Source organism: Harpia harpyja, chromosome 4, assembly GCF_026419915.1.
Source record: "Harpia harpyja isolate bHarHar1 chromosome 4, bHarHar1 primary haplotype, whole genome shotgun sequence".
Taxonomy (NCBI): Eukaryota; Metazoa; Chordata; class Aves; order Accipitriformes; family Accipitridae; genus Harpia; species Harpia harpyja.
In genome coordinates, this window is record NC_068943.1 from 71007660 (window position 1) to 71018521 (window position 10862).

Consider the following 10862-nt stretch of genomic DNA (forward strand, 5'->3'; position numbering starts at 1 on the left):
CAATTCTGCCCCTTTAAGAGCTCCATGGGGTAGGTCTGAAAAGCAAACCCCATTGAATAAAACAAAAAATAATGAGTTCTATCCTCCATGATCGCAAGTATCCCTACCCTGTGTTAGAAGTGACATTCTGCAGAAACATGGTGAGATGTTTCTTTAACATATATCCCGATAACCTTTCACAGTATTATTCTTTCCTCCTGAGCTTTGCATTCTCTCTGCCAGTGATGCTCTTCTGATTCTCCCGGGTATTTCTTTTCCTCCTAGCAGACCTCTTGATACTCTCTTTGGAGCTGCCTCTTTCATTCTCCTAATTAACACAACATTTTGATTCCACTCTTATGACATTTTGCAGATGGGTTGTAAGGTTGGTGACATGCGTCAAGACTCACTGACAGATTGAAAATTACTCTTATTCAGTGAAACATTGCAATTTTCTCTTCAATTTTATCATTTAACCTTACCATAACCACTTGCCCATGGAGTTGAGGTGATCAGTGTTACATCTCCCACAATTAACTAGTCTCAACGTATTAATTGGGCCTTATGTCTCCTATAGAATGTCAAAAGTTTCTATGACAAGTTAAAAGCCATCCTTTAACACAAATACCAAGTCAGGTATATTACTCTGGAGATCAGTGTCTCTCCTTTCAGTGCTAAGTTTTTCTAAAATGTACATAAAATTTAGCATGCATTTTAGACTGTCTCTATTTGCTAACCTTCTGAGGAAGCAATCACAGTATTATTTTAGTTATTACAATGAAGGTATTAATTTCATATTTTATAATACATATATATATATATATATGATTTCCTAATAAGCATCCCTTTTTTCTGTAACCCACTCCCTCTCCATTGTAACAGAGAAAACACATGTTCTAAGGTTCTGCAGTTTTCTATGGAGAACAAAATATTGGGGACATTAAACATTAGCCATGGAAGACAAGGTCTTCCATCAGATGCCTTATTGGTAAACTGGAAATAAATAAAAAAAGGCAAATTTAGAAAAAAAAAAAAAGATTTCTGGAATTGTGGAGTCAAAAGTTTGTTCACTCCAATCTTTGTTACTTTAAATGGAGTGAATGAACATTATGTATATTTAAACAAAAAGTTCTGTGTATGAAGACCACATGCAGCTTGGCTTCTGGTTAATTTTTTTCACTTTTTTTTTTTTTAAGATTACTTATCACAGAAATTCTAACAAAGTTCCAACGTCACTGAAGAAAATTTCCAATTAAATACTATAGCATCAGACTGTTAGTATCCTTCAAATATTTCTGTGACTTTTGCACATATTTTTTTCACAAATTTTCATAATAAGATAGGAATTGAGAGTGGACCACCATTAGAAGACCACTTTTCAAGAGAAGACTTCAAAATTACATCTAACTTTTGTGAACCAGTCATTGGCTTAGGCTAAATCAAATTCTGTCAAGGCTAGATAGAAATAGTAATAATAGCATCTGATCTGTGCAAGCTGGTTTTCTTTTGACAAGCAGTTGCCAATATTCAAAAAAATTGCAATTCAGAAGGCTACATATTTATGAGAACTAGTCTCCATAAATCTCAAATTTTATCATGTTTAAAGCTTCCTTCTAAATGAGAACAGTAAACTTGTGAAACTTGTAAATCAGTTTTATCACTGTCTACGTGTGCATATGTATGATATATAAATATACTTGAAATTCCAAATTGAACTGTAAGTAGGACTGATAAGTTTTTCTACTTCAAATTTCATCTCTTTCTAGGAGGTGGGAGGGGAGTCATAGGAGTGTTATGGCTGGTATCATGCATGAATATGCATTTCATATGTTGTACATGCAGTACCACACACTTTCCTTACTGCAGTGGAACTATCGGTCCTTACAAGAGTAAATAATTCTGTAGAAAATGATCCAATATGTTAAATCTACAATTTTAATAAAATACAACCAGATTCTGATTCACAGCAACAGTGAATCAGCTGCAATTTTCCAGCTCCATACTAAGCCACAACGATATAAAGAAATGGAGACTGGAGGCTTACTTGCTTGTCTTTCTAGTACAACATAGTATACCTCAGTTAAATAATAATATCTTCTTCTATTACTCCTATAGTAGAGACAGCACTTACTGGGACCTCTACTGTTCCAGGTACCTGTAGCACTGATTCAAAGCAGTAATAGTTTGCTGTGATAATAAAATGATTTATTGTCTGCATATTCTGTAAATGACAGTCATTCTGAAAAAATAGTAAAGTGTCTTCAGATCTTATATATAAGGAATAGTTTCATCATCAAAGCTACAGACATTTAAACGTAGAATGACCAGTGACTTCAGGCATCAAATGAATCAAGGGATAGCATTCTTTGTGTGCTTTGTCAGCTCCAGAGCATCCAAAACACAACTGAAAACAAAGGTCTTAATATAATTTGTATATTGTGAAATATTTAAAATGTGAACAGGAAGGAAAGATGCTGTCAGAGGTCAAATAATTTTTAATGGTTTTTTTGCTTTCTCTAGTTGCTTGGTAAGCTGCTAGAAAAGCATTCCCCTTTGCCTGGCAGTATCTTTCAGAGATCTTTGTAATGCAGTTTTACACACTTTGCACATACTTTTCCTCATGTTTTTACACTTGTTTATGAACTATCTGGAAGTGCATCCCTATTATCATACAGGCATATCTGATGTTGTACCATACCTAAAATAAGCCAATTAATTAGTAATGATGGGCTCTTTTCAGCTGCACACTCATTTTCAAATGAATTTATTGAAGTAAAGGATTTACAGCATATGGACTCACAGACTTCTCATGAGTTAAACTGGCATCCATATGTACAGCTTTCAGTAGAGAACTCTAGAGTAGTATTTACAATGTAAATATCAACTTTTATTACATAAGAAACAAATATATCACAACTTTCACTTCACAACATATTTGTTCTGGTTTGATGACTAAAGTCATCTCTTTTAAATACTATGTGGAACTCAAAAATAGCTTGTTCTTGTCATAGACTTTACCAGGTGTCCCTCAGAGGTCCTGAAAAGCAAAGGAGAAATACATTTTAAAAGTCATTTTCATAAGCAGTTGTATCCTGAGGTGTACAAAAGCAGGCAGCAGACAAGAAGTAACACTTGGTATAAAACAATTGCTGTGCTTGGAACTGACAAGCATGAGATGGAGTGATTCACAGGAGCTTGGTGGGCATTACAGCCAGCAGGCAAGGCTGGAGGATTAGGCAAAAATGTTACGGCATGTTGGCCTATACCCAGAACAGCTCACTTTGAAAACAACTGTATCCTTGAAATGCATACACAGATTCAGGTTGCTTGATACACACTACCTCAGCAACTGGGCGCTGTGATAGAATGACCAGTAACAGTCAATGCTGAGTACGCGATTCACCTATAGGGAGATCTGGAACATCAGTACAGTACACAATAAAGGAAAGGACTGAAAATATTTCCAGGAAGACACCCGTGACCTGCTGCACTGCTACTTTCCCTCACTTAGTCAATGCCAGAAGTTTTAGAAAGTGCAAAATCCAGAAGCAGGTATTTTTGCAATAATCTTGTCTAGAAAGAACATTTTTTTCCTGAATCCCATCACTTACAAATTGTTTTGTTCCTTGAGGCATAAGCAGTTTATGTCCTTTCTAATCTTTGGGAACTTTAGGGCTACTGCCACATTTGTGGAAAGTAAAAGAACATTGCCTTTCAGTCTTGGAAGGAAACAAGAGTTTGGAGAAATGTCTTTTCTTTCATCCTCCCCCTGCCCCCCCCCCCCCCCCCGCAAAAAAAGTGTTATCCTCAAGAGTAGCCTTTTTTCTTACTTGTAGCTGAGACGCAGCTGAATGCCAAAACCCCATCCTATCATCAATTTCATAATACACTTTTGAGAATACCAAGCCCAATTCACTTCTACGTTACCCTTTCAATTTTATGTACCTGCAAGTGCTGTGATGTATAAGGGTTTACATTTCAGTGAACAAAGAAACATATTTGTGAATGATTTTAGAAAAATAGTAGTAGCTAAATGGAAAACAGTAACTGCAGTATTTGCATGGCAGACGATCCCTCTGCAGCACACCTTAGACGGGAGTCAAGTGCTTTCTTCATGCTTAGGGTTCAGGTTGCTGATCCTCTTAGTTCTAGAAGCAACTCTCTTCTAATGAAAGAGATGCTAAAAAAAATGTGCAGCATTTTTTTTTTTTAATTAAAAGAAATATCCTTGAGTTTGTTATCTGAAGAAATAATAATCTTTGTAATTAAAAATGAGTCAATTCTGGTTTTATGCTACAGTGCACACAAGTTGAAACACCCAAGTGAGTTAGGTGCATTATTAACAGTGCCGTTTAATTAGGAATTTTCAATAACAGGAATCATGGGATAACAATTATTGTTATTAAAATGATTATTATAATCAGACACAATCCCTATAGAAACATGCAGCGTTTCACAGAACATGGCTCTTTCCTAGATGATTCTGCTTTTCTGATAGACCACAGTTCATGTATGATTAATCTCATTTTATGGGTCCAGTCAAGTAACAGATAGCAAGAGGAAAGAAAATCTGGGCATACCAGTGGGAGGTGGCTCAGCAGCTCATCTACAGCATCATAGTTTTCTGAAAAGGAAGGTTCAAGAAGTTCTGCTTCATCTCGAAGTTTAGCAGGGTTTAGCTCTTCCTGGCTGTGGTGGATCAGAAACAAGTTTTATTGCTCTCAGAAGAAAAAGCAAACAAGCAAGCAAAGCTGCCTTCTAACTGTAGCTATTGCATGTTTTGTTAAACTTACACCAAAGTGTTATAAATCACATGAAATAGCATGTTTCATGGGAGAAGAGACATGATATTTAAAAGCAGCTGACTAAATGAGTGAATATACAAACAGAATATAAGCTCTACAAAAACCTATGCTGGCACTTCTCACCTATACTGATTAGGACATATGGTCTTTCTGGGACTTCTAAATTTTCATTTTATGTGTTTACTTGAGGCACATTTTCAAAAATAGTGCATTTTCTTTACAAAGTTGTTGTTCGTGTTCCATAGCTCTGTGGATTTTTCCTTAAGAGGCTTTTTTACAAAATAAAACCATTTTAAGAATCTGTCAGAAGCTTTTTAAAATTGTCAGATGCTGTGTCCTCTTTATTCTTTTATTTTAATCTGACTGTAGTGCCTGTTCCAGTCTGGAAGAAAATGCTGTCTGTATTTGAAAACCATGTTATAAACTACATTATAAAGTCAGTAACGTTCATTGCCTTTTGTTTGTCCTCTCTGTATACATACGTAGGTATAAATCTTTTCTGTCTTAATAACATACAAGTATGGAAACAGTATATATTTGCTTTCTTGTAGTACCTTCTTTTTCCAGTTAAAACTGAGTTTAAGTATTTCTTCACAGCCATTTGCTTTCGAAAGCGGCTGTAGTTGTCAGTGAAGACAGCGTCAGAGTGGCGTTTGACAGGACTCTCCTGGGAGCTGGCAATACAACAATTACAAAGAAAAAAAGTTATAGACGATATCCGTTTAAAAGAAGATACCATTAAATGAGTGAAACAAAGTTACAATGTTGATTAGGTAAATAAAATCAAATTTTCATTTCAGTTTTCATTTTCAGCTATGACTTTGGATCTTTATTCTGTTGAAAAGAAGCCACTGCTTCTATTGCTTACTACGTATTTTAGTAACAAGGATCAAATTCTAAGGATCGTTATTCAGTCTTTTTGGGCACACCTTCCACTGATTTGTTTCTCTTGCTCAACTTTGCCATGGCCCATGCAATCAGGATGCATACTCAGTGATTTCTAGCATCCCTGTCCCAGGAATTCTGCAGGATTAAATGGCTGAGTGTGGATTCCACGACTCCCTCCTGTCTCTTCTCATAGCCCAGGGTACTACTCTTTAATAAACTGACTTTATTCTGATTTCTATCATTGATGTAAATATGTTTTAGTACAATGCCAAGGTGCAGACTGGTTTAAGTCACAGGAAGGTCTTAAAGGAGCTGGTCACTGTTCATACCAAACTCACTGAGGACAGAGCCTGCCTCTGAGGAAAATAAGAGTGTAGCATCACATACATAGCTACAAATGCTTGTTCTAAAGAGGTGTCAGAAGACAAAACACACCTTGTGAAATCCAGACTTGGAGGCTTATTTTTCATGCACGATCCTAGGAAGCCTCAGTGTGTTCTACTTTAAGTGATCTATATTAGTTTATAGCATACGAGAAACTGGCACTATATGTTCTGGAACAAAGGCAGCATTGACATAAATGCAGGACCTCATTTTCACTCAGCTTTTGAGCATATGAAGTAGGCACTCAAAGGAACTGTCATCTTGGGTCAGACCAAAGTATTCTACTATTCTGTTCCCAAGAGTGCCCAGTAGCTGCTGCTTAGGGATATCAAAACAAGGGAAGTATGCAGTGATCGGTCCCAGCATCCCGCGACCATTAGTTTATGAACGTCCCGGTCTGGAAGTTGCATCCAGATCCCTTGTCTACGGATTTGCCTCAGTCTTTTTCGAATCTTTCTATAATACAGATCTCCCAAACAACTGGCAATATGTTCTACAGTAGGAAAAAAACCATTCCTTTATGTTTTCACTGTAAACCAATCATTCCTTACTTTCATTGAGTGTTCCCCTGTTGTTATGTAAGTACTGAGTAATCAATCATTTTGTATTTACTTGTGCCATTCATCTGCCAAGCTAGTAAAAACAGTACCAGAGAAAAAAATTAGCAAATTGGTGTGATAATTATTATAATATCGCCAGTATTTATTATCAGTGCTATGTGCAGTGTCTGTTGCTCTACCCCTCACAGCTGTATCAGGAATAAATAGTAAAGTATTCATTTAGTAACAAATACCACTAAGTTCTTACATAGGATTTTCAGCTCCCCCATCATTATATCAGTTTCTCTTTCATTATCTCTAAATTGCAAAAATGAGAACTTAGGTACAGAAGGGTAAAAAATTGCCAATGAAGCCAGCTAGGAAAAAAACTCTACCTAATGTAAGTGTCACCTCACCTAACTCGTTTTCTAATAAGCGAATGCAGATATCTCTTCACAGCAAGTTTAGCCAAAAGATGGCTGTAGACACTGGTGAAAATTCCATCAGCATGCCTTGCATTTCTGAAATGGACAATAAATAAACTCTACAATACAACCTGGGTTCATATCATTTTGATAACGTTCATTTTGTAAACATACTGCTTTCCTTAAGTTATCTATTCTACGTGTTAAATGAAGCTAATTTCATAAAACAACTTCCAGATTTTCACAATATACTTTTTAGCCCTTCCTGGGAAGTGAATGAATTCATCATCCCAGAATGGCAATGCAATCAACATTTCTGCAGACATTCCTACTGCTACAAGTATTCAGTCAGAGGTCATGTGTGGTTTTTTTCTGTAATTGATTCTTCCTTTCCTATTTCTCAGTTTGAAAATGTGACTGATCTTTAGGCGTAATTCAAGTAGTGCATCATCATTTGTATTTATGATAATAAAGAAACTCACCTATCAATAATTCTGGACAGATCAAAATAGAATTTCTCATTTTCAGGTAGTGTGTTCTGCAAAATGCCTGATTCAGACTTTAATGACCCGTGGGCATGGTCAGGTTCACTGGCTCCATCAAATGGCATTCTGTTTCCCAGACTGTTGGAAAAGGAAACCATGTGAAGTACAGTTAGCTGAGGACATGCAACACTTCACTGCAGCTTACATTCTGGTCTGTGTCAAAATGCACATCTACCTGCTTTAATCGGTAAGGCATTTTAAAGCAGTCTGGATAGAACAAAAATCACTTTCAGGTATAATCCATGCTCAATGATAGACTAAAATTGACAGAACAGATCCTTCTCTCTAATGCATATTTTCTAGATACATGTTGTTATTGCACACAATTTATTCCAGTGAACAGTGCATAATGTATGGCAGCTACAGCTCCAGTGACAACCATGAAGATTTTCACAACAACTTTATTTTATGTAAACGATGGATGGAATTACCAGCCTCCACCCATGGAAAGTGAAAAGAGTTCCTGTGAAGTACTTACCTTCCAATTAAGACTGAAAATGTGCATTGAAATGCAGTATGAAACAGTTCTCTAAAGAAAGTAAATACACCCTCAAGAACTTCAGACTAAATATGAAGTTCAGTCATGTATCTCTGCATGTTTTTATTCTCTCACGTTTAAATTAATTTGCTAGTTGCAAGTTAAAAAAGGTTCACATTTCACCATTTAAAATGTATCACGGCAATCGCTCTGTACAAACTGATTTACAGTTACTTCACGTTTTTGTAAACTGCTGTTTCTTACGATGTGTCATATTTCATCAAGGGCAATCTGACTGCATAGCCGTAGTTCGGCATCAGACGTTTCTTCTAGCTGCTCTTATGTTCTGTGGCAGACGACGGGCTCCCATCGCTATAGTAAACCCCTGTGTGTGATGTTGTGCAAAAATCACGTACTGAAACTAGGATAGGCTATTGTTCTTGCAATTTTACCATCATTATAACTGTTAGAACTACTTATGTATCCGAGGCACGCAAGACACGTGTCTGGTAAAAAAAAGTAAAGTTGCTGTGTAAAATAAACCAACTCAAGTCACACCTTTTGAAAATCAGTCTCTATGCTGTTTTGCTATACCGTCTTTCATTGGTCTTCTTACACTTTATGTTCCTCTTACCTAAATGGAGACCGTACCTTTCTGCCATCTGATTTAATTTAGTTAGACAACTAAGAACGACCTGAGCAATTCAAAGCGTGCAGCAGTACAAAAACTACCCATCGGTCCGCACGGACCCCTTCCCCTCGTTCATGATTTAGGAATTTTTAATATGTTCGCTTCTGCCTCTGCTTTTTAGCAGCTGCGTCCACCCAGCTGAACTTCGGCGATAGAGAGGGGCCGAGGCTGTTTTGATGGCCAGGCACCACGTCCCGCAGCACACTTTAACACGCATCCCCTACCCCACCTGCATACATGAGCGCGGAGCGGAGCGCGGAGCGAGCGCGGCCCTTACCGCGGGACGGGGGGGAAGGCGGCCCCCCGCGGGGGCAGCGCCCGCGCCCGCCAGCAGAGGGCGCTGAGGAGGGCGAGGGCCAGGAGGAGCGGGGAGGCGCCGCGGTGCTCCATGGCCGCCACCTGCGGAGGGAAGAGCGGCAGCCGTCACGCACCCGCCGGCCCTGCGCTGGGGCACCGGGGCTTCAACTGCCCCTCACCCGGCCCCGCACCCGGTCCCGAACCCGCACCCCCACCCCCACCCGGTCTCGAACCCGCACCCCCACCCCCACCCGGTCTCGAACCCGCACCCCCACCCCCACCCGGTCCCGAACCCGCACCCCGCAGGCGCCGCCGGCAGCGGCGTGGCCGTGGCGGGGGAGCTGCCGGCCGCATACCGGGAGAAGCTGGCACCCCCCGAGGCCACCCCCGGCCCGGTGTGAGGGGCGGGCAGCGGCGCCCGGGGCTTAGCGACCTCCAGAAAAAATACACCTCTATTTTTTAAGAGGTAAAAAAGGAAGGGTCCCTCCCCGGCTGCCCTGGGCGGTCAGACCCGCTCTCCGCGACCCGACGGTCCGGGAGGGGAGAAGCGGGGAGCGGGGGCGGGGGAAGGGGACCCCCTCCTCATCCGCCGTGAAGTTGCCGCTGCGGCGGAGGGAAAGTTACTCACGGAGCCGCGAGTCCGTCGGTGGGGCTGGCTGGGCGGGCGCGGAGCGGAAGGCTGCGCTGCTGGGGGCCTGCGCCCTGCCCCGCTGCGCGGCTGTCCGGGGCGGTGGCGACGGCGGAGGAAGAAGAAGAGGAGGGCTCCGTCTCGCCGCACGCTCTGAGCTGCCCGCCGCGCCGCCGCGTTTTATAGCGTTTACACGTTTCTGCTTCCGAAGAAGCAATCACGTTACTGGGGAGACGTCACCCTTCCCAAGGGGACGGTCGCTTTGTTCAGGACAGTCAGAGACTTATATTTAACTCATGAGCAGCCGCGCACCCTACCTCTTCCCCCCCCCCCACCCCCCCGCCATTATTTGATTTCTATTAATGAGTTAGTTTTGCGGGGAGCAGGGCCCCGTCGGCAGCGTGATTCCGCCAGGCAAAGCAGGAGAGCAGGCGGCTGGCGGGGGGCTGCGGGGGGGGGGGGGTTGGCACGGCGCACGGCGCACCCCTTGCCGGCACCCGGGAGGGGAGGTGGCTGCACCCCCGGGGGCCCTTCGCTCCCGCCCCGAGTGCTTCCCTGCGGAGCACCCCCTCGGCCCCGGGGTTGCTCCTTTCCCTAGCTCTTCGCCGGTGTTTTTCAGGCCGAGCCGGTCCCTCTCTGTCCCCGGCACATGCCGGTCCCTCCCGGGGCTTCCCTCCCGGGACTCGCCGTCGGACGGGCCGCCGCTCGCAGAAGCCGCAGCGGCTGAGCACGCAGGGGCTGCGCTGCAGGGAGCTGGTCTTAAAACCCAAAATTTTTCTACGGGCTTCAGCTTGGTTTTAGCAGGCGGCGGGGTGTTTACCAGTCTTTGCTTTTTCGTTTAAACTGGGTGTGCTCGTGGGAAACGGATCAGCCCCCACCTCCAAGCAGCGCTTGGTGCATCCAAGCAGCGCTTGGTGCATCCAAGCACCGTAGGTGCTTGTAACCGTTCCGCTGATCCCAGCGCCAGCACCCGCTGCACTGGCGCGCCAGGAGCGCGGCTGGAGCGCACGTTAAACCCCCGTGAGCGGGAAGGGGGGGCAACTCTTCCTTCTGACGTGCCTCAAGCCCAAATCTCGGGGCTGGAGTCACTGCCACAGCAAGGGGGAATCAGATAGTTTGAAGCCTTGGATTTTCTCCTCCGAATTTTCCCTGCCTCGGAATGGTCTGTGGGCAGCAGGGAAAGAAACACGGGGAAAGTGGGCG

At 42.4% G+C, this 10862-nt stretch overlaps 1 protein-coding gene across 2 annotated transcripts; it reads right to left on the minus strand.

The window, feature by feature from the left end:
• Positions 1–2727: 2727 nt before the first annotated feature.
• On the minus strand, positions 2728–9886 carry VIP (vasoactive intestinal peptide). 2 transcript variants are annotated; one of them, XM_052784693.1, is made up of 7 exons: positions 9660–9886; positions 9012–9133; positions 7503–7643; positions 7012–7116; positions 5339–5458; positions 4560–4668; positions 2728–3016 (listed from the first exon to the last, which is right to left on the minus strand). In XM_052784693.1, the coding sequence occupies exons 2-7, from the start codon at positions 9122–9124 to the stop codon at positions 3008–3010; spliced, it is 597 nt and encodes a 198-aa protein (XP_052640653.1). In that variant the 5' UTR covers positions 9125–9133; positions 9660–9886; the 3' UTR covers positions 2728–3007. The 2 variants fall into 2 exon arrangements, with proteins under 2 accessions (XP_052640653.1, XP_052640654.1); XM_052784694.1 differs by lacking the exon at positions 7012–7116 and having other exon boundaries at positions 9660–9865.
• Between the last annotated feature and the right edge of the window lie 976 nt (positions 9887–10862).